Below are 25,218 nucleotides of genomic sequence, written 5' to 3'. Positions count from 1 at the left end.
TTGATCTGTTTCTCAATTGCTTTCTATCTTTGTCTAGGAATGGGATTACTTGGTTTTGTCCTGGCCCTTGTTGGAGTCCTTAGCTTAGAGGGAAATAGTAAAATGTATAGCGTTATTTTTGGTAGGTGATATTTTTATCCTTGTAAATCATTTCTATCTATGTTATGTATTGATCGTTATATTTTTGTTTTGAACATATCTTGTAAACATTTGAGCGTATTCCTCTTAGTGAGATTTGTGCTGGTGAATGGATGAAACAGATTATCTAACTAAAACTAAGTACATTGATAGTATGATCTTGGAATCTACATCTGTTCCCTATTTAAACAAAATTGTCTTACTTTTTTCTCGGGTGCTTTAATTGTAATTTTAACATTTTTTTACTCTCCCACTTTCTTTCTTTTTACTGGCGCTGATATGACCTATAATATGTGTTGCAAGCACTGTAAAACTCTTGAAAATAAGACCTAAGTCTGATCACTAAGGTGACCAAATGAACTTAAGAATCACGATTCATTCATAATATAATTGAGATATATCGACAGAAAATAACAAAAGGTGTCTTATATTCATCTGTTTATTAGAAAAATAACAAAATAGACATATCCGATTTGATAACAAGTTTCAAAGAATCGAAAATATGGTGACCACTTTTTCCTGTGGTTGCATTGTATATCATTACAAACTTTACAATTGACTTACAGTTTCATAGGAATTCTCTTATCAATTTTCAGATTCACTTCTATGTAAAAACGACAAATGAAGAGGTGAAATTTTGTTGAAATTTGATTCCAGAGCTCGCGACTATTCTTGTATAATGAAAGAAAATATAGTATGTTTGTTGTATCGATCTTGCTCAATCGACATAATTTAAGATACTTAAAATTTATAAATTTATTTTGATATCATGTAAGATATAAGTGACTGCATCATGCCGCCATGCGCTTTTATACAAAAGACATTCTTAACATTGGTACAAATGAGTTAAAAGAAATTATATTAATTTCAGCCCCTCAGATGTCGCTTCCGTCTTTTAAAGTCCAAAATGCTCTAGATGCGTGTCCTGGGTTTTAGTTCTAGGGTTTTCTAAGCCAGTGGCTATGGTTGTCCCAGCAGTTGGGTTGCCCGTCACATTTCTGGATGTAGAACTGTTGGTTGCCCTTATTGTAGTAAATAATCAGTTCGTGGTTGTGGCCCAGGTTGTAGGACGTGGTTACGGTCAGGTGAGTTCCGTTCACAAGGGATTTATACTCGGCTGAAGTCAAGGTGAAGTCGTGGCCGTGAAGACCAGGGGGGTTTCTGAAAGTAAAGAAAAAGTAAAATACAGTAAGATTTTAGACATAACTGTAGTATTTGATTTATGGTGTAGTAAAGAAGAGAAGAAAGAAAAGTCTTTAGAAATCTGCATTTCTTGATTAGAGAGGTCGATAGGCGGGGGAAATGGAAGCAGAGAAAGTAATCCTTGTGTCCCTTTATGGTTCCGATAAATACGAACAAAAAGACGTGGTGTGGATTTAGATTTATGTGAAAGTCGTTTTTCTAAATTATGAGCACCCACAGCCTTCTATGCAGATTATCCCTTTGGGTCAAGCAATGGATACAACTGATTCAATAATTTATGACCAATTAGAGCTACGACCTACGTCTTGGGTCAAGAAAGGGATACAACTGATCCAAGAATTTAAGACCAGTTAGTAGAGTAAGCGCTTAACAGTAACGTGGCGACTTTCACTAAAACATACAACCACTCAAACATACACTATGAAGCATAGCAATATAATTCTACAGTGTTACATATTTAAAAGAAACATTTAAGGATTTTTAAAAAAGAATTCTACAGCGTTACTTTCTCTGATATATCTTGGAAGGGAGTTTCAGCTAAGGGGTGCCGAACATTCAAACGCATGCTCGCCAATTTTGCGAGTCATTTTTGGCTTCACAAGTATGTGATTATCAGACTTTGATCTCAGATTTCTGGACGGGACGTAGAATTTAAGCAGGTCATTATTGTTTCCAGGACAATCAGAGTGCTGTGATTTAAAAACGATAGTACAGATCTTAATATTCTATACGTTTCTCAACCCGAAGCCAATGGAGTTCTCCTAGCAAACCCGATGCAGATTGATTTCTCCTCTTTCTATAAATAAGCCGGACAGCATCGTTCTGGGCTACCTGAATGGGATTTTATTTTGTCTTTATTTATAGAGGAGAGGAGATAATTGCAATAATATAGCTTTGACAGTATTAGAGAATTAACTAACAAGGCAGAGATGTCACTTGTTATGAGATATCTAACACTACGTATTCTTCTCATTTCCATGTACAGAAACATAACGATATGAGTTACTTGGCTGGTAAAAGACAAATTAAATCTGAATCAATAAATACACCCAAATTTCGAACAACCTAAGCAGTTTCAATTACATTATTTCCTATAACGATTGATTCACACTTTACATGTTTAAGGATTGCTGGCCATGTGATATAAATTATTTCAGTCTTACTATCGTTTAGTTTTAGTCTGTTCAGTTCCATCCAAGTTTTCAATTGAACAAAGCAAGATTGGAAACGTTTAATTAAAATATATAAATGGTTGCAGGCTGCTGACTTAAAGATATGACTATTTTCTGCATAAAATTGGTAATTTAGATTAAAATCAGAAATAACTGATCAAAGGGGTTTCATGTACATTGTAAAACGAACTTAAATAAAGTTAAATAGGTTTCGGTACCGTGTTAGAGCAGTTGAATCAATCGTTATAGGAAATAGTGTAATTGAAACTGCTTAGGTTGTTCGAAATTTGGGTGTATTTTTGTTATGAACTCCGACAGGTCTAATGCTTACTTGGCAGATTCTCTAACTTCGAAGTCAACATCGGCATCTGCTTGTTGTGTTACGGCACCTCCGCCCACAGGTGGAGTCTCATACAAATTGGCGAAACGAGACATCTTCATCACCATCTGCTTCAAAGCCTGTGAATATTTATGAAAAATAAATTTAAAAATCGTGAAATTTACGTATACATATATATTAATATTCTAATCCAGTCTATAAATAGGTTTTAAATGATATTGTGCTTGTATGGCCTCTAACAACATATCGCCTACTTTCTATCGTGCCTATTCGGGGCTTGGAGTCCCAGCAGATGTTTTTATTTATTTCTGGAATGTCTTACCATGACTTCCTCTCCAAGGGGACTGCCCTCAGAGTGTACAGGGAAGATGGGATATCTAATTCTGACACTTCCCACATCCTGAATGTTTGGTGTCATGATACGGAAACCGGTAGGGGCAGCCTTCTTTACATTGCCACTTCTGTCGAGGACGCCAACTGCTCCTCTGGCTGTATCAGCCCTATCTTTCTCAAGGTTTCCGTCATGGTAGAATTCAACAGGGGTTCTGTTATTGAGAAGAAATGAAGGTTTATAAGAACTGATGGTTTACATACAGATCTTTTATTTTGAGATTTTTTGTATTGTATTATTGTTAATTTTATTTTAATTCTCTAAAGGAATGATCAGATCGTATAACAACTTGACTCGTAACATGTTTTCCTTCTCGTCTATTTTAAACTGGTTTTGAATACTCCTTGGGCTAGTCAGTTTGCCTTTTGTCATATGTCACTTTAATTTATTGCTATCGCTTTAACTTAGTTTTGTTTTCAAAATCTATTTTCTTTCTTCCTTTTTCTGAAATCCCAAACGCATTTCGTTGAAAGGTTGAAAATGGTAACTTGGAATTATTTGAACGTCTTTTGTGGCATCGGAAAAGATAAGAAATGCCGTGTCCACACCGGATATGTTCTGTGATATCTTAACAATATGGCTTTCACTGCGCATTGATGTAAACATATTATAACGATTTTTATAACTGTTCTGTACCTGTAGTAATGTCTGGAGCTTGTTCCGTTGTAAGCGGTCTTAGCGTCATTGCCTCCATTTCTTCCATCTTTGGACACAACAGCTTCCTGGAAAATTTATCCTTATGATTAACAGTATAGCCTTCAAAATAAGTTTAAACTTTGTGGTTTTGTTTCTCTTTCAAAATAAATGACTAAAGTTATGCTTATTTAAAATTTTTTCACTTTTTAAGGATCCATGATAGGGTAATGAAACTGAAATCCAGTATAGCATTTGTGGGATGCCTGGCAAATAATGCCACATGTTGAAAAACTGAAGTTGATTCAAATTTCCCTCTTGAGTAATAATGCAGTTTGAATATATTTATTTGAGTTAAAGTTAGCTGTATCTTAGAACTCCAAACTCTCATCTTCCACAGGTTTTATTTTCACGTTTTAATGCTCATATCTCGAAACAAATTAGCGCAGCATAAATAAATAAATATATACGAATATTTCTATAGATCAATTCAAAATATTATCCTTCCTGAATGTGATTTACAATGTTTCATTTATTTCAATTGCTGGCAATGAAAAACCATTCTCCTTTTCATTTTCATTCAGTACCTGTCGCCTGTTTGGCATCCCTTTTAAACTAACACTCCTACAATATCCGTCACATCCTATATCAATTTAGTCATTCACGCCTAAGTCGAGTGAGATAATATATGATATGTGCTAACCCAAGAGCACAATATGGGGACCAGATTCTATAAGCTTTAAGTTGTAATCTCTTAACTTGTTGATTAAACTTTGTTGGTGAGATGGCCGAGTTGAATGGGCATTGCGTTTATATCTCAGAGGGTCCGAGTTTGAGCCCGGTGACTCCTGTATTTTTGTTTGTTTTTTTGTTGGTTTTTTTTTTGGGGGGGGGGGGGTTGGAGAGGGAGGGAGGGGGGGGGGGTTCTTGAGCATGAAATGTATCCACCATTGCTCCCATTCCACCCTACTCTTCGGCAATACTTTGGTTTTCTCGGTCTTTTAAAAAGAAAAGGATATACTCTTCATATATGTCTATACATTTCCCATCACTCAAGTAAAGGGTTTTTATTTATTTATTTATCTTTTTATTTATTCATCTTGACTATATATTTATTTTTCTATTTATTTATATATTTAATTATTCATTCATTTATACTTCTATTTATTTGTTTATTGATTTACATATCTACTTATGTATACGTTATAACTTATTTGTGCATTTTTATATTGATTACCTTGTCGAGATTCAGGTTGAGTGGGTTCCAGCTTTGAAGGGGTGTGGAGTAGACTATCTCAAGAGGAAGAGCATATGTCACTCTGTATGAAGAAAATGAGCGAATAAATACGATAATGACGACGATGATGAGGATTATGATGATGATGATGATGATGATGATGATGATAATTATGGCGATGATGATGATGATGATTATAATGATGGTGATGATGATGATGATGATGATGATGATGATGATGTTGTTGATGATGGTGATGATGATGATGACGAAGATGATAATGATGATGACGATGAAGAGGAAGAGGAGGAGGAACAGGAGGATGTTAATGATGATGGTGGTAGTGCTACGTGGTAATGACGATGATGATTATCATAATGATCACATTACCATCACATAACCATCATCATCATGGCTGTGTTGTTAGTGCTGGTAGTTGATGCGGCGTTTGATGATTCATAAGAGGGAGGAAGAGAATGACGACGAAGAAAAAAATGCCATATCGATGAGGACAATGGTAACGAAGAAGAAGATGGTGATGATGCTGGGGAATATGAGGGAACCGTGAACTTAAATTTGCGGTTTTGCCAATAAAAGTGATTAGAGCAGAGAAGGGTGTTTTTTTTTCCAACATACCTACTTGTCTGGTAGTGACATTTTCCATATCTACAGTTTTTGATAGACATTGCATGGTATAATGTTTGGCCGAGTCGTCATGGCAACCCACAAGTTCTCATCCCTGAAACCTCTATGGTTAACCTGTGAGAAAGCAAAGGGGGAAAAATTGGAACATAGCTGTGCGGCTTTGTGGTCTTGGGGTATGACACTTGCCTGCAGATCGGAAGGTCCTAGTCCCGGTCTGAGCGGCGCCTGGTTGAGTCCTTGGAAACGGCTCTTTACTCATATTCTCGTACCGTGCTCATGTGTAAAAGGACTACCTGGCCGTTAACAGCCTTATATCTATCGGTAAAAAAATGTAATATTGCCTACCAGGCGTCATAATGTCTCGTTCTACATGTTAAGTGTTGCTTTGACTAAGGACCCCTTGTAAAACGCATTGAGCATGTTTAGTCGATAATGGGCTATATAAAGAGCTCAAGTTTTGAGATGAAGACAAGTTAAGTAACTCAAACTGTGTGACTCACCGCCACTAAAGGGTGTTAAGTCTGGCTACCAAGATGCTGAAAATTGAATTTATAGTAAAAGTTAAGTCTATCTGTTTTATTGGGGAGGATGAGTGTCATTTAACCCGCCCTAAGCTAAAAGTTCATTCTAATCATTTGCATTTATATTATTTCTCAGAACAGCTCCCCCATCCCCCTACCTTATTCTTGAGATATATATATATAGTTTTGATATCATTACGTCTTCTCTCTCTCTCTCTCTCTCCCTCTCTCTCTCTCTCTCTCTCTCTCTCTATCTCTATCTATCTCTCTATCTCTCTCTCTCTTCTAATGCACTCACACACACATAAACACACACACACACACACACACACACACACATCGTTTGTTTTGTGTTCTTCATTCATGAGTCAGATTTACTCCCTTTATCTTTATCTCCATTTTATTGACTAATTTAGGCACCTCTAATTATTAGCTCCTGGAGGATTCACACTGAAGCGGACGCATTGGGACATGTGTCTTTCTAGTCGACTAATTTACTAGAATCAGGAGACAAAGACTGATCCAAATACCTGTCCTAATATAGATAGAATATGCATTTACTAAGTGTATGCGTGTGTGTGTGTGTGTGTGTGTGTGTATGTATGTGTGGGTGGGTGAGAGAGAAAGAGAGCGAGAAAGAGAGAGAGAGAGAGAGAGAGACCTTTAGACTACTTGGTGTAAATCAGCATTATCTTGGTCAGACACTACTTTTCTTAAACCAAATATGGCGCCCACCGTGGATATGCTCTATATAAATGAAATCTTTTTTATGTAATGGAATGTAATAATATTCTGTTGGACTGATTTACAAAATAATTCACGAATCTAACTCGCGACCTATCAAATGTAGCAAGCAGTTCTTGCTATTGATCGTTGAGGGGGCTACAAAAACTGGAATAAACTCCGACTCCGTGGGCTGTCTTATTCTATTCTAAATGACTGGTTTTTCTAACCTGAAGTCCCATGGCTCCCTTTTGAAGGAGTTTGTACCACCTGTGGTAATGCCCAACGTTGAGTGGTTTGTTAGTGCCGGCGGTGGCTGAGATGTCATAGTGCATGAGACCGAAAGAGTTATCGGTGAGGTTGTTTCCGTAGTTGTCCTTCCCAGGAATCTCGTGCATGAGGCTGTCTAGAAGGGTGTGGGAAGTGCCTCTGTAATGATGTTGTTAATAGTGTTATGATTATAGAAGCGATATTAGTGGTGATCAATTATCAGACAATAATTTATAAAATTGCGGTTGTGGTATTAGTGGTAGAAGTAATAGTGGTAGTAGGAGTTGTAGTAATAGTAGTATTAGTAGTAGTAGTCGTAGTAGTAGTAGTAGTAGTAGTAGTAGTAGTAGTAGTAGTAGTAGTAGTAGTAGTAGTAGGAGGAGGAGGAGGAGGAGGAGCAGGAGGATAGTAGTAGTAGTAGTAGTAGTAGTAGTAGTAGTAGTAGTAGTAGTAGTAGTAGTAGTAGTAGTAGTAGTAGTAGTAGTAGTAGTAGTAGCAGTAGTAGTAATAGTAGTAAAAGAAGTAGTAGTAATAGTTGCAGTAGCAACAGCAGTAGTAATTAGTAGCACTAAAAGTAATTTTGGTAGCAGCGATTGCACTTGTGGTTGTAGTTAAAGCAGCAGTGTATCAGGTATAACAGTCAATGTTATATATTGGCAATGATTATGCAACAGTCGTAACGTCACTTCTCTTGTAATGACGCATGGTAACTTAGTAACTGGTTCTAAACTATCGGAACAATGGCGACGCCCTTAAGAATATTTCTCCGACGAGCATAAAAGCGTATCCAGAGGGAAAAAAACATTATAAATATGATCATATTTTGACTTTTACACATTCTGATCACAAGACATATGAAAAGTTCTAGCCAGCATGAAGAATAAAAAGGACCGACTTTCTTTGTTTAGAACCACGATGGCCGCCGTTGCTGGGCGACGTGACATCAGACTATTGATCCAATTTGGAAACAGGAATAAGCGCCTACGATCAATCGCTGCTTCAGTATTTTCAGACGACTTCGAACCAGTACTATGCCCTATGATAATATCGTTAATGTTGTCTCGTACTAACATGGCGGTTTTTTGCACACAAAAAATCCTAAATTTTGCAAGCTAAAAACAGCAAAATCAATTTTCCTAAAAATCCATAACTAATTAGTTCATGAAAGAGAAAGGTATTTGTTTGCTGTTAACGATTTCACGGCCCTTGCAACAAATGTAAGGTCATATCAGCGCCAGTAAAAGGAAGAAAATGAGACTGTAAAAAAGAAACAACTCTTGATTAATCATCTTTCAGGTTCTTTCAGCCATCGAATTAAAAGGAAAAATAATTTGGGTTTATTTATTTTTTTTTTTACTTTTGTTTGATTATTGGGGTTTGTTTTTTGCTTTTGCTTTCTTTTTCTTTGTAAAATCTCGAAAATTTGCATTTGCAAAAAATTGCATTCTTTACGGCCGCAATGCAAATCAGTGATTTTTTGCTTTATTTTTCATTATTTTATCTATTAAAATTAAAATTGCTGAAGACAATTTTTGTCCTCAGTTCTTCAAAATGACTTTGATTTTTTTTATCTGGTACTTTTATGGTGAAAGTTTCGAAAACAACTTTATAGCACAGCCTCAAGCTTCACCATGACTTGTTTAAAATGGAGTCATTTTATCTTTTCGATTTCCGTGATTATGTAAAAAAAATATTTATCAAAAGTTTTTTTCCTCCACTATGTGATTGGAGCTATTGAAATTAGAATGCCATTTATTCATATTAGATTTTAACAAAACGTTTTCAAAACTTGATGTTAATCATATTTATAACTGACTTACCTATCTGTGCCAAATTCGTTCAATTTGAAGCGAGCAGCACGGGTTGAGGGCACACGGTCCCAAGTGTATCTGAAAGTATAAACAATGAGCAATGATATTTTATTCTATTTCATATCTTGGATTTGTCATATATTATTATTCAGAAAGGGAAATATTGAGATAGGTCGTGTTCGAGAAAATTGATTGAGAAAGAAGCAGATATAGTCTATTGATGCTATGCTTTTAGATAAAACACTCACAACATTTGCCGGTCGAATATTATACTTAACAACACACAAAACTATGCGTAACCTTAAACGTTTATAGTCGTCTGATTGGTAAAATTTAGTGAGAACTAACCATTAAAATGGCTGTTTAAAAACAATGCCAACGAGCTGAGTGACATCAGTTTCGTTCGATCTATATCACAGGTTACATGATACGAACTGGAGTGAAAGTGGAACAAACATCGACTTTCTGAGACGATCAGAAGATAGGGAGGATTGGGAAGTCATGATCACCAGTGTCTGTCTCCGATCTGGCACTACTTGATATTGATATCTTAACTGTGTTACCGAGTTGAAAACCATATCATGGACATCGTGAGAATGGAATGTTGCTGGTTTTCTTACTATCTGATACAGTATTTATTGATTGTAAGTAGTAACGTTTGTGTGAGTTTTCCATTCGTTATGCGTTGATTTAGATCAGGTCTGACAAAAACAATTTGCATAGTTTTATATTAAACAAATTTAATCACCAATCAACTTAGATGGCAATTTTGTCTTTACTCTAACAGAATGTTTGAATGTTGTAAGGCGCTTTGAAGTATATGAAAAATCTCAAGCTCAAGAATGTGGTTTTCGAAAATTAAGTTTGATTAGAGTTTAATTAAGAACCGTAACAAAAATAATCCAATTTAGTAATAAATTAGACGGTTATATAGGGATAATACAATAAATATTTTGAGCACACAATCCGTGACAAATCTTCAGAGCTCCTTTTAAAAATTGTATAACATTTCATGGATTTACTTTTTTTTTTAAATTTCATCGTCAAGCTATTATTTTCAGATCATACATATTGACAAAACAACTAATGTTGTTAAGCTTTTCGCCTCATAACATTTCGTGACAATTTTGAAAAGTTAATAGATTTACAGACATAAATATACGAAGCGGTTGATGGATGCCTTTGCAATCTTCTTAATTCATATGGAAAGGCGAGTCCTTATAATGCACATTATTGATCTTTGCTCCACTAGAAATTCCATTATTCTCTTTACAATAAATTGCTAATCGTGATTCTAAAATAATATGGTTTGGATGATGACATACTTTCTGGCCATCCTGTTTGCTAGATCATCCTGTACTTGGAAGTAACCGGTTGGCACGTCCTGCGTCAGAGGGTGACACAAGATGCGGTAGTTCCACTGGGAAATTTGGGGAATGCCATTGGTGTAGTTATACATCATAGTGGGCAAGTAGGCGAAATTTTCAAGATTGCTCTTGTCACCAGAGTAAGAGGTAAAACGAATCTGTTGTGAAGGAGGAAAGAGAGAGGCAGAGAAACAATCGTTACTGTTGGATTTGCTAGATTATGAAAAACTAGAGACATTCAAAAATTATCTGGCAAGGTTGGAAGCAAATCGTTCTTTATTTCCCAAATTTGGGGTGGCTACTAGGTGTTACTATAAACATCTGATCCGGAAGAGTCTATAGAATTGGCGTTTGCATGGTAAAGTGTACCTTTTCTTGGAGATCAAACCAGCTCTGGGCATCAATGTGATGTCTGTCACTGTCAAATGGTTCCGATAGTGTTTTGGCGTTAAGGGTCCAGCCTCCCTCCAGATAGCAAAGATTGGGCTTGAAGTATTTCCTGTAGTCACGGACTGAGTGGTCTTGATCTTTGAAAGCCTTGAACCATTTACGCATTTCCACAATTTGTTCCTGAATGATGAACAATAAAACAACAAACTTGCAGTAAATTTGGAAAGTTCGATATACGTGAGATGTTAAATATAGATAGATGGACGGTTAGTTGGATAAATAACAATTAGATAGAAAGAGAGATAACTAGATCGATAGATAGATAGATAGACAGACAGATAGATAGATAGATAGATAGATAGATAGATAGATAGATAGATAGATAGATAGATAGATAGATAGATAGATAGATAGGGGAAAAGATCGATAGAAAGCCTAATTATTTATTTGATTAAAATACAAAAAGGATTAAGAAATGTTTCAGTAACTCTTTAAAATAATTTTTAATATTTTGCTGCTTTTACGAGTATTTAATTGTAGTGTGAACGGGAGGGGGGTCAACTATTGATATTTATTTTTTATTTTGCCAATTTATCTTTACTTTGCAGTTTAGAAATGCACCCCAGATACAGGAGCATACTCAATGTCTCAATTGTTTCTATGTTACATGTTTGTGTTAAGAATATTGGCTATTTAGCTTAAATGTTGGCCAACTAATTTCGCGGCGTTTGTGTGTGTGTGTTTGTGTGTGTGTGTGTGTGTGTGTATGTGTGTGTGTGTGTGTGTGTTGAACCCGTGACCTCAAGAAGTCGGGGAGAAGTGGCTCTCGATAGACTAGAATTTGAAGCGACTTTTTGGGGGGCCGTGGATAGCTCATACGGTAGTCACAATCTCCCGGCCAGGTGGGGTTGTCGTACCAGTAAGGTCGCGGGTCCGAGCCCCCATCGCCGCCGCGAAGTTTTTATTCTCTGTTGTCTTCTGGCACTTTCCTACTCCCTTCATTTCTTGTTTCTTTGCAGTTTAGAATTTTAATGTCAATTAAAAGCAATGGTAGCATAGAGAGATGGACATTAATAGACCCTTTATAGTAGAAAGGGGGAAAATATGGTTTGATATATAATGATAATGGTTGTGGTCAATGAGTAGTTTTCAACGCTTCATCTGTGTTAAATTTAAAGCTAATATTACGATCAGGACACAATTTTTATTTAAGTTTGTCTGATTATTTTTGTTCATCTTGTTTTCAATTTTTACCATTTCTTTTTCGCGGTGTATCTAATTTCTTTCTCCATTCTTTCTTCTAAATCTATTAAAATAATGTTTCAATTCCTTTCCACCATAGATCCAAATTTCATTTTCAACGCCCTGCTCACGCTGAATGAGGCGGCAGATGTCTTGAAAACTTACTTGAACGGTTTTCTTGCTGAGGACTGCTGGTGGCACATCTGGGAATGGGATGTCTTCCACAGAGTTATAGGTGTGGGTGCGTGTGGGTCTCTTGAATTTGTAATCATTATGACGGGTACGGAAATCCACTCCGTTCATTACAGCCACAAACTCGCCTTGAAGAAAATGTAAGAAAGTTGAATTAGGTAGTTTGTTCTGTTTTTTGTTTGTAAGGTTTTACGAGCCTTCAAAACATTTAAATCATTTCAGCGCCGGTAAAAAGGAAGAAAATAGGATTTTGAAAAAAATGTAGAATTACAAGTAAAGGTAACCAAGAAAAGGGAAGACTAAAACGAATGTTCAAATAGGGAACATAATATGTAGATTCCAAGAGCATACTATTCAAAAAATGTACAGCAGAACTACTTAAACCTTCTTCTTCTTCTTTTAGCTTACCCCGCATTTTTCAGGGTTGCCATAATGAATGCCACATCTCCATGCATCTCGGTTCAGAGCATCATCTTCCTCCAGGCCCAGTCCTTTACCTTATCCAACCATCTAGTAGCAACAACTAGCTTCACTGCCTTCTTCGAAATTTCATTTGCAAATTCTTTTTTTTTTTCCCAATTATTAATTCTCAATACACTTCTGAGAAACACATATATATGAGACATATCGCCTAAAACGGTGTTATTTCGGGGTGAACTAGGAGATGGAAATTGAATTTTTAGAAAACAAACATGCAACTTTCGGTTAATTTCTCTCTGTCATCGTGAACAATATATACACAGTTTCTGACATTGCAACAACCGATAAATAGTATTTCATACGATTTCAATTTTAAACCCACTTATCGGGGTTTGATTAATATTGACATAATACTGTTTTGAGACGAATGGTCACATTTTATCGATAAAATACAAGGCATCATGATTAGCTCACCAAGACCAATTGTCCTATCATAATCTGCGTGGTCGTGGGCAGAGAGCGCAGATCCTCCGACATGGGTATCGCCGTAGTAAGACTGAGTCCCTTCGTGGATATGACGGAGGGATTTGATGCCTGACATACCATCTGACCGGATCCTGAGGACGTTAAAATGAAAATCAAATTATTATTAGTTTTTCATACTCTTTTATATATCACATATTACATCAATCGTTGAATTGCTTAAATAAATTATCTATGTTATAAATAGTGGTAAATAAAAGATATACTTTTCAATCTTCTATAAATTAGTCCAATGGCAAGGCAAAGTAAAAAGGATTCCTTTGTGTTTTATACAATTAAAAGGCACAATGAATTTTAAAAATCTAAATCACCGTTGTGAGATCGTACATCAATTTTCATGGAAGAATATAGATTACAGTTGTAAGCCTAAACCAAAAGGAGGAACATTTGTGACCCGTGGCGTCGATTCGAAATTATGACATAGTGAACCTGATGGTGAAAATGACTTTAAAGCATATATTATGAAAAAAATGTGTTTGATTCAAAATACCCCATTGAGAAGAATACAGTTTCCCAAATTACCTCAGTCTAAAAAATTGTGATCTAGCCGTTTTCACGTTAAATTAATTTTTTTGATAGTTGGTTTACCCTGAAATAATATCGAATGGAGGCGGGGAGTCACATTTAGTTTTGATCTCATCATTAACTTTTTTACTATTTATTGTGACTATGTGGTCTAGTGGTATGACTCTCGCATTCGGACCGGAAGGTCCAGAGTTCGAAACCCAGGGCGCATATTCGAGTCCTTGGAAAAGCTCTTTACTCAATTCCCTCACCGTAGTGAGGTGTGAGCTGAGTACCTGGCCGTTAATAGCGTTGTCTCTATCGGAAAAAGATGTAAAATCGCCTAACAGGCGTCAGGTCTTGTCCTCCATGTTAATTGCTGTAACTGGTTGGGGACCAATTGTAAAGCGCTTTAAGCACATTTGGTGGATATTGCGCAATATAAAAGCTCAAATTTTATGTTGAATTAATTATTTACCTCTCCTCAACAAAAGTTTGTTGTTGCATAAGTTGATTACTAATAGATTCCATAGTTTGTTGTTCAGAATTTAGCTTTTTCAAGTTATCAGCCGTGATTTGCGCTACAGTAGCGATTGCTTTGTTTAAATTCTGCTCCACATCTTTCGATGCTTTGACATCGTTTACCAAAGTGGCCAGTGTCTTCTCGTCCGCTGCAAGTTTTGTATTTTGCTGTACGATTTTTGTATTGTGAGAATTTAGGGTGTTTTGCATTCCCGTTATCTTTCTGCTTTGTGAATTGACCATAGAGGATATGTTACTCATTCTCTTTTCGTCGGCAGACAGTTTAGTAGCCTGGGCGTTAATTTTACTTGATAGAGAGTCCAAAGTTTGTCTGTTTGTTGTAACTTTGTTGTTGTTTTGGTTCACTCTATTATTAAGACTTTTTGTTGAATTGTCCAGGCGGCCGACGGATCTTGTAAAGGAGTCAATAGAAGATTGGTGGTGAGAGATATTTCTAGCTAAATTATGAAATTTGGTTTCATCTGCTGCAACTTTGGCGATCTGGCTTGACATCTGGTGTTTCAAAGTGTCTACCGATTTCTGATGGCCACTAATCTGTGACTCGTGATGATTTACTTTCGTGTTCAGATCTGAGACAGTTTTTCCTAAATCATTAACTTTGGTCGTCAAGGTTTGGACATTCCTGTTGATACCGTCTAATGTTGATTTGTGACTATGCAAGCTTGACTCGTGTTGGTTTAGTTTCTGACTCATTGTGGATGTCATAGTCAACAATTGGTTCAATTTTGCTTCTAAATTTTTCATGGGGTCCGTTGTTGCTGCCATGCTTGTGGCTAAAGCCAAAGCCGACAAAACGGCGAAGATAGGGATCAACTGAAACGACACCAAGGAAAAATGAGATTAATTGAGATGGTGGGATGTTGTAGAATAGATAGAATGTTAGGCGCAGTCTTAGATACTGCTTGACGCATTTTGGTCTTTGCAAGTTTGTATACAATATCACTTATAGATATAAGAAGATTCACGGTCGATTCATGATATCATTGTTGTCAAATTAGAATTCCCAATGTTCAAGTCAAGGAATGTAGAAAAACTGTCTCAGAACTGAATACCAAAGGGATAAATCGAAAATACTAAGAAACTGACATCGCAAGAGAGCAAAATTTTATGGAAAGCTCTCATTCATTTAGACTAGTATTAAAACGGAAAAAACGTGCCACCCTTCACACAAAACAGGCGTGCTTTGGACGAGAAGTAAACGAACCACTTAGATGAGCGAGCCACTCCAAAATCGCGATCACGTAGAGGAGAATTTCGAGAACGCAAAATTTCTCTGTTGCAGCAATCATCTTGGCTGATGGTTCGAATTTGATAAACCTGAAGAATAAATCAATTGGAAAGATTGAAAGGCACACAGCAATTATTATGGCCATTATAAAATATACGTGGAGCTGAAATTATCTAAAAGTATCAAAAGGGCCATTGAAACATTACTGTTTTGAAACTAATTTTGATGTATATAATCTAAAGTATCATTGTGTTAATATGATAATATTGTAACCCTTCGTTTTCTGTTACTTGTAAGATAAACTAAGATCTTATTTTTAATCATTACGTGCCATAACATTCTTTGTGCCCTTTAATCAGTATTCGATAAACATCTTCAGGAATTTATTTAATTTTCTTTTTACGGTTACCTCTCTTCAACAAAGGTTTGCTGCTGCATGAGTTGATTACTGATGGATTCCAAGGCCTGCTCTTCGTTTTTTACCTTGTTCATGTTGTCATTAACAAGTTTGGTCACGGCATCTAGAGCTTTACTCATACTTTCATCAGTTTGTTTTACTGCCTTCAAATCATTCACTATGACACTTAATGTCTTCTCTCCTGCTGCCATGACTGCTTCATGGTCATTGATAATCTTGGTCTGAGCGTCGGTCGTTTTTTGCTTGCTGTCTATCTGACCGCCATGCCTGTTTACAAGACCGTTCAGAGAATTCATCTTGCCTTCATCAGAGGCCATTTTATTTGATGTAGAATTCGCCTTACGGATTACACCGCCTAAAGCTCGCTCGGTTAGATGAGCTAAATGTGCAGTGTGTCCTATGGTGCGACTCATCACTCTTGTGATATTATAAAAATCATGAAATTTGCTCTGAAAAGTGTTAATAGCTGCTGTGTGTTTGGCAACGCTGTTTATCATATTTTGCCATTGTGATTCGTCTGATATGATTGTAGACATTTCGGTCTTCAATTGATTTGTCAAAGTGTTCATTGATGTTTGCTGACTGTTTAGGTTTGTTTCCTGGCGATTTACTTTCGTGTTCAGACTTGAAACAGTTTTTCCTAAATTGTTTACTGTCTTTGTCAGATCATTCACCGATTTGCCAATTCCGTCTAATGTAGTTTTATGATCGTTTATATTTGTCTCTTGTTGACTAAGCTTCGTATTCATTGTATTGATTGTGTTGATTAAGCTGTCGGCTTTCGCCTCCAAAGCTTTGACGGGATCAACTGTTGCTGCTGCCGCTGTGCACGTGACAAATGCCACTGCCGACAACACGGCGAAGATAGGGATCAACTGAAATTATATTAATTGTAAACATTAGGAATAAACCACGAAAACAGAAAGCACACAAATTAGGAAAACAAACCTAACTCAATAATTTAGATCAGTCATAAAGATGGAAACTTTATTCAGAAATTGAAAACAAGCATCTATCGTGTGACTGTTGTGAAAAGCACTGAAAAAGATCGTGTTGAATGTTGTAAAAGAAAGATATCAAATATTGAATTTTTCCATTTATTAGAGGTCGGCACAAAAAAGAGAAATGTTCCTTTGACTTTAAACTGAACTATATTATAATGGATTGCAAAACTATTTGGCACGGTTAAGAGGAAATATGTTAAAGCAAGTTTTATATACTTGTCAAATGTGAGTGACCTTCCCTTTTTGAAAAAGTCTGTCAAAAATTCCTTGATTCTCATCTTGATGGGTTCAAACAGGTTTTTATAATGCCGAAATGATATAAATTTGGAACTGTCATAATTTTAACTCTGAAGTTTGGTCTGGGGAGTATGCCTTCTTCCCTCCCCGAAACCCATAAAAGCAACATGAAAAGTGTTGGAGATGGATTTCTCTATGCTGTCGGTCGACCCGTAGCTGCCTTTAGTATATGCCAGGCAGTCGATTCGATTATCTCCACAGTGTTTGAATGTTTATCACTGTATTTTGACACACTGGTGATAGAAGTGCATCGAGACACTTGACGACAATTCATGAACCGAAGACTTTAAGCGATTTTCTAAGAAGCGGTTTGTCATTAATTCAATACCAATTCTTTTAAACTCTGCAGACATATGCATTGCAAGGCCCTCTTTCCACCAAAGTCCAGTGAAAACTTCTAGTAAATTGTGCAGCTATGTGGTCTAGTAGTATGACACTCGCCTTCGAATCGGATGGTCCTAGGTTCGAGTCCCGCTCTGAGTGGCGCATAGTTGAATCCTTGGAACAGGCTCTTTGCCCACATTCTTTTACTGTACTCAGATGTAAAACAAGTACTTGGACGTTAACAACGTTGTATCTGTCTGAAAAAAATGAAATATCGCCTAGCAGGCGTCATGTCTCGTCCTACAATTTAAGTGGTGCTACTGGCTAGGGGACCCCATGTATTGCCCAATTTAAAAGCGCAAATTATAAAAAATATTATTGTCTCAATAACCATGGTAATCTTCAACGTCTACGTCAATAATATCATTCCACGGAGCATGAACCAAATTCCCTGAATTATTACGTTAAAGGGGCTTGTTCTTTTTTTAGATTGTGTTGTATATGCTTACTACTTTTTACGTGATTCGACGATTTAATCAAATGGCTGAGTAAAGTGATGAAAATAAGGAAAATAAAGAAAGTGTTGGAAATTAAGAAGATAATAATTTAATGCGGATAGCTGATGACAAAACTGAAAACGCCATCTTGCGTTGCAAACAAACTGGTATAGTAGCCACTGTTAAAACATTTTTTAAAGGACAATGGAAAAAACAGAAGTTATTTCAAATTCTCATGACAACTTTGAGTACATCGAAAAGAAAATGTCAAATCAACACCGCAAAGATGTCAGTTCAAGTCCGCAAAAAAGCTTATCTTAATGCCATATAAAGTTTGTATCAATTTAAATGTAAGTCACCATCACAATCTTCTCTTTTTCGCTCTCTATCTTCCTCTAACAATTTGCCTTTACAGTGTTACTTGCTTTTATAGATACCAAAAGATAATCAAAACGATTTCCATAATGTTTGGATTATTTCTATGAAAATAAATCAATTATTGTCATGACTATTTGGCACTAAAATATGTCAGCTGCATTGTTAAGGGCAACAGCACCCGATTGCTTATTTAAATCTCAAAATATGACAAAGAAAATCAGCAAAGGAGGTATGAATTAACATATTTTTTTAAATAGTAAACGAACATATATATTTGCAAACAATTTTTCTCTCGTTTGCACATGATAGATTGCTCAAGCTACTGTAAGAATCTTATGGCCTATTGCCTCAATCCAATATTTTGTCGAAGTAAACAGTTTCCTTAAACATTTATTAGCAACATCGGCACACCACAAGGAAACAGTTCGAGCCCTGTTTTATTTATCATTTACATAGAAAATGCTTTCAAAGATGTAAGTAAATATGTACATTCAACCCAATCACATTTTGAAAACGAACTCCCAGTGAAAATTGAATATGCTGACGACATTGACTTTATTGGTCTTAAACAATTTGATGTAAAAGATGTCCAAGAAGTTATACAAAAATATCAACTAAACATAAATTCTGACACAAAAGATGTAACATTACTGTCAGGGAAAGCAGAAGATGGAGATGAAGAAAAAAGTAGGCCCACTGATTGGAGACAAGTAATTTTAACAAGAAGAAAAAGTTTATCGATAGTCGGACTAATTAAATGAATAAATATATGGATTAGAAGAGATAAGATAAAAACACGAACACTAAAACCGAATTATACACAACCCTTTTAAAATCAGTGCTAATGTACAACTTCGGAATTTGGGTCCCAAAGCACAAGACCATGAACTGCGGACAGAATTGATACAATTAGAGAGGCCGCAGAGGCGATCCGAACGGATGATTATGAAGCAAAAGGCCTTAAGTCAGAAAGTCAAGTCAAACAATGTCCTGATAATTGATTAGATCCAAAATGATTAAGATCACTAAAATAAATTATTTGAGCAGTTTACATCTGGCAGAGAGAACTTTGCGAATGACGAGCTGTCTTTGTTGTATTATCTTATTGTGAGTAATTTGCGAATGACAAGATATCTGTGAATAACAAGATATCTCTGCTACATCTGGCGAAAAGTAAATTGCGAATTACAAGATATCTTAGATACATCTGGCAGAAAGTACTCTACGAATAACAAGATATCTTTGTTACACCCGGTAAAGAGTAATTTGTGAATGACAAGCTAGCTTTGTTGCATCTTACAGATAATACTTTGCGAATGACAATATATTTTGTTAGAGAGAACTTTAGGCATGACAAATTGTCTTTGTTACATCTGGCAGAAAGTACTTTGGGAGTGACAAACCTCCTTTCAAAAGATAGTACGGAACGAATGTTACTGTTCGTTATACGGTTCTAAAATCAGAATTAATCACGCCCCCTGGACTGTATTTCTCTGTTCAACTATTTCTAAAGTCAAAGAGATTTTTTTTACCTTCCTCATCCTCAATCTTTCGATGACGATCGGACTAGACCACAAATCAAATTCACTCCGACTACTGAGGTCAAATGTATTTGGTTTGATTTATATACACACCCACCCCTGTCTTTGTTATCAATCAATCACTGCTTCAACAAACTTAACTTTCGAAGAAGCTTGAAGAGATAAGTGAAGAAGGCTTTAATTTGTGGTCAAGCTAGTCGGTGCTCTAAGAGTCTCCCAGGTCGCCAATGACCGCGGATAATTCATTAACCTTCACCTCTGCTAACTGATAAACAAGCCAAGGTGAGGACATTTTGTAGGTAATGATAATATAATGTCAAACGAGTCCTTTCTTGTTTTAGTAGATATTGCTTGTGAATGGTTATGTGATTAACTCGACATTTCGCTCTCACCCTCTAAGGCTACGAACCTTATGAATTGTCCAACACTTTAATAGTGCCTGTCTTATCTGCCGTATTCTGTAAACACAAACAACCCCCTTTCATTTGGGGGGGGGGGGGTAGGGTTAAAATTGCTTTTCAGATTATAAAAATTTACTAAGAAAGAGGAAACGTCTGCTCGATAGTCTACCCAGTGGTGATTGGGTAGCTGGAACTGTTAGATCGGGTGGAAAGTACTTTGTACTAGACTCTCATCATAAGCAAAGCAGAGCAATAAATTGCTATCGTCCGTTGTACGATATAGAAACAAAGATCAACTCCGGCTTCGTGGGCTAATGCCTTTCTTCCTCTTCAAAGTTTTTGCAGAGTGAAAATAATATATTATAAATCGAAAGAAATCAGTCAAAGATCATAACCCCAACAAAATCGGACAAGAGGGAATGACTCTAGAATTTACTAGAGAAACTATTTTTGGTGGTACAATTCAAAGTATTTAAATGATAATAATATATTATATGCCGTCGGGTCGTTGTTGATATCAATTAATATGGTCAACGTATGCAGGCCTGACATCCGAACCACTTACGGGCCTAGTTTAACATTGTTGTAATGGACACCGAGCCCATAAAGAATTGGATTATCAAACCTGCAAATAAGTGCACGTTGATTGTGGCAGATTGGCAATAGCAAGTTCATTTGTGATATAACACTCACCTTCGTGTCGGAAGATTCTGGGTTGAGTCCTTAGATAAGGCTCTTTACTCTCATTTATTCACCATATTCAGGTGTAAAATGAGTACCTTGCCGTAGACAGCATTGTCTCTGTAAAATAATGTAATATCGCATACCAAGCGTCATGTCTTGCCCTACATGTTAAATGTTGCTGTTGGCCAGGGATCCCTTGTAAAGGGCTTTGAGCACGTTTAGCGGGTATTGAGTGATATAGTGCTAAGTTTTCTTTTTCAGATTGAAAGCCGAGTATACTTATAGGCTTCGGTTGTATCATTTGAATGTTTCAAAAAAGCAATATAGAACTCTCCTCTCTCACTCTCTCTTCTTCTCTCTATCTCATCTCTCTCAACCACCCCCTCTCACTCTCGCTCTCTCTCTCTCCATCTCTCTCTCTCTCTCTCTCTCTCTCTCTCTCTTCTCTCGCTCTCTTTATATATATATATATATATATATATATATATATATATATATACATATATATATATATATATATATATATATATATATATATTATATATATATATATATATATATATAATATTTCAAGTATAAGTATGATCAACTTCTACAATATTTTTTCGATATATAATATTTATATTCTATGTAAGGGTTTTTTTTTCAACAAGCGGAATTCCATTTTCCGTTCTCTCTACATGACATTATCCATTTGTTGTCGTAGAGTTGAAGACTGACTTACTTGACTTAGATGCCTTTCGCGTCTCGACCGAAAGATCGGGTCGCCTTGGCTGTTTCCAGTATTTCCTGTGTGAGGTGTCTCCAATATTGCCGGTCCTCTGCTAGGGTTCTCAGATTTTCAAGGTCCCCTACCGTTATGAGACTAATGCTTTGTCCAAGTGTTGTGAGGTTTTTGTTTAGGATCACAGGGAGTGTTGTGATCAGTCTTCCTCTGAAAAGGTTCCCGTGTTTTTGGAAGTATCCCGACATGGCTTGGTTAGCTGGTATGTTTTTGTCCCTGCGTAGTATGTGACCGAAAAGTTGCCATCGTTGTTGTAAAATGTCAAGGGAGATTGGTCTTTCTTTTGTGATCTTATAGAGTGATTCATTTGAGATCTTTTTTGGGTATTTGATGTCCAGTATCCTTCTTAGCTGTGTGCGATGGAAGGCATCCAGATGTTCTTCTTCGGATTTTGTCAACGCCCAAGTGCCGCAGTTATACAGAAGTACCGGTTTTACAAGAGCACGGTACAGTTTCAGTTTGGTTTTTCTCTTTATTTTGTCACCTCTAATCCATACATTGGTGAGTTTACTGAGTGCGGCGTTTGATAGCTGTTTTCTTCTTTGTACATCCTCGGTGTCTCCAATTAGTGAGCCGACTTTCTTTGTTCTTTTCCATTCCTCTTTGTTCCTCGATATTGTTGTAAATTCGGTTTTATTGGCATTGACTTGGAGGTTATATTTCATGAGGGTATTTTGTATGATGTCTATATTTGCTGGTGTTGATCCAATAAAATCGACATCATCTGCATAGGCGATTTCTCTAGGGATGTTGAAGACTATAATCTTTTAAATCATTGAAATCCAATTCTTTTCTTGATTTTGCATATATTTTATCATAAGGAGAAACGGCAATAGGCAGGGACATTACTTCTCTTATTTTTATTTGCTAGTGCACTGATTACACTTTGAACTGATATCGACATGCACTTATTGTACTATTCTGTACCAGTCATAATTGGATCTTATGTAAATAAACATAGACAATGTTTGTAAATATTGTTATCAATAATCACTGATATACTGAATAGACATTATATAATATGGATACAATCGTTATGCTTCACGTTAAGAAGCTAGTACATACAATGTCATCGTAGATATTTATAATGATCTATAACTTGTAGGCAATTGAGAACGTAACGCTTTCAGAGTTGAATGCCGAAAATGGCATCTCTAAAAAGGAAAAATAATTCTCAATGCTCCAATCTGGTTCTTTCCACTACCAGCCTAATCAAAACCACACAAAAATTGATTCGAGGGCACCTAGTGTATATCAATTTTGGATTAAGTCAAATTAAATGTTATCAATGTTTCTATTCCATCAATGGATAACTTCACGGCCAATTCAAATCGGTCAACTGACGGTCTGGCCTTAAGGACAGGTCATAGCATATCTGTGATGATACATCTGTACTTATTGATACTTTTGACCGCAATATGAACGCGTGTTCTGTCCTCTATACTCCCTGGCCCATTCGGATTCTACATTTATTGAAATTCGGCAGATCGGAAATTCTGTCGAGAGAGAAGGTGTGCCAAGGAAATAGATATTACCAACAAGACTGGGTAAACATTTTTTGTCTTGAAAACTAACATTGTAGCGCGACCCATGAAAAGCAAAGAGCCAATTTGTGTATTGTCACAACTTTCATGCGACAACTCATAGTAATCTTATGATGGGTTTGGTCTATACAATTAGCTCTAAAAAGTTGTTAATTAACAATACGCTTTTATAATAAAAATTGATCAAAATCTTTAATCAATCGGGCCATTTATTTTAATTGAATTAAACCTCGTTGCTCTATCTAACCCAAAGGATGACCTTCATTGATTTCCATCCAGTTAAGTCAGTCTCTGTCCGTCGTCTTTCCATTTTATCAGAGTGCCATTGTCATATTGTTAGCGATCTCTTTAAAGCTAGCCTTGTGGTTCCACTCAGAGGCTCTCTCTCTCTCTCTCTCTCTCTCTCTCTCTCTCTCTCTCTCTCTCTCTCTCTTTCGCTCTCTCTCTATCTCTCTCCCCCCCCCTCTCTCTCTCTCTCTCCCTCTCCCTCTCTCTCTCTCTCTCTCTCTCTCTCTCTCCCTCCCTCTCTCTATCTCTCTCTCTCTCTCTTTTTTTTTCTTTTTTTTTTCTCTTTCTCTCTCTGTGCAAACCTGTGCTCTCGTCTTTAAGAATGTTCAACCCATTTCCATTTACTCCTTTGTATTTGGTTTGAATTGAGTATCTGTTGAAAACTGTCTCAGGTGACTTCATTAGTGATCCTGTCCTCTATTTGTATTTCAAGGATTATGATATGGCATTGCAATAAAACCAGAACCCAGCTTGGAAAGCCGTTTCCTATCTTTATTTTAATTATTTTGCGTCGTTGTACCATGAGCAGACGCCCCGATTGCCTCAGATGAAGAGCGCAATTCTGCCAGTCGAGTATCAAAAAGATGGAGGAAAGTGAAATTCTCATGGCTAGCTTCATTCACATCATATCGAACAAAGAAAGTAACGGTTTGATAATGACGGCGAGTCCTGTCATGAGTTCCACATGGAATTGCACTTGGGCCGCTCTTGTTCCAAATATACACAAATTACATACCAGAGAAAGAGTCTCAGAGGGAACAAAATTACGGCTTGACGAAAGTCTATTTTCAGAGGGATAAAAAAAATTAAAAGACAATGAGATTCTCCGACATGGTGACCTTAACAAACTATATGAATGGGAAGATGAATGTAAGACGGAATTTCCCCAACAAAAACGCATAAAATCATCGGCATTACAATCAATTTGAAGCCAATTGAATTAATTAGACATTACACCAATAAGAATTTTATTCAACGACATAAGATGACTCCCTTGGAGTAATTTTAGACCACAATATGTCGTTGAATCATCATGGTGAGAATTTGTTCTAGAAAGCCAACAATATTTCTAATTGTCTGAAAAGAAAATTAACATCTTGCGATTGTGACAAGTCTGATGGAATAAAATTACTAGGAAGAGAACACCCCCCCCCCCCCAATCCCCATGCCAAAGCTGTTCTAAAAAATGGAGTCCAAAGGAAGATAAAAGAATCCCAATGGATAGTCTAGAAAAAAACAGACAAAGAAAAATATATACATTCTATCATTGTCCCGGACTAACACCCATCTGCATTCATGTAATGTGAAATTCGCTCTTTTGTGAACTTAGAACATTTTACAACACTCAAAATAGCTCTGATTATCAAACTTCTAGAGATGCATCCACATCTATCTACACAATGTTGCGTTTACCATTAGCACTGAAACTGCAACAGTTAATTGATTTGCTTGGATTGGATTGTTAACAAAATTGATTTAATAAAATAGGGAAAGAAAGCAGCAAAACAGAAAACGACGTGGAGTACGTCACAAAATAAGAAAAGT

General features: G+C 36.4%; 1 protein-coding gene across 1 annotated transcript; it reads right to left on the bottom strand.

Moving 5' to 3' along the window:
• Positions 1–980: 980 nt before the first annotated feature.
• LOC144973250 (uncharacterized) lies at positions 981–20,048 on the bottom strand. Its single transcript, XM_078915470.1, is given in 15 exon segments — positions 981–1,299; positions 2,845–2,972; positions 3,176–3,398; positions 3,881–3,966; positions 5,115–5,196; positions 5,751–5,802; positions 5,804–5,873; positions 7,234–7,432; positions 9,094–9,162; positions 10,410–10,609; positions 10,821–11,021; positions 12,249–12,403; positions 13,170–13,312; positions 15,923–16,806; positions 19,964–20,048. Coding segments are annotated over 15 exon segments (2,724 nt in total). The 5' UTR covers positions 19,973–20,048; the 3' UTR covers positions 981–1,076.
• Positions 20,049–25,218: the final 5,170 nt, after the last annotated feature.

This window comes from Berghia stephanieae, chromosome 5 (assembly GCF_034508935.2).
Source record: "Berghia stephanieae isolate SIO BIC M18660-M18661 chromosome 5, UCSD_Bste_1.3, whole genome shotgun sequence".
Classification (NCBI taxonomy): Eukaryota; Metazoa; Mollusca; class Gastropoda; order Nudibranchia; family Aeolidiidae; genus Berghia; species Berghia stephanieae.
This window is presented reverse-complemented; position numbering and strand designations above follow the sequence as displayed.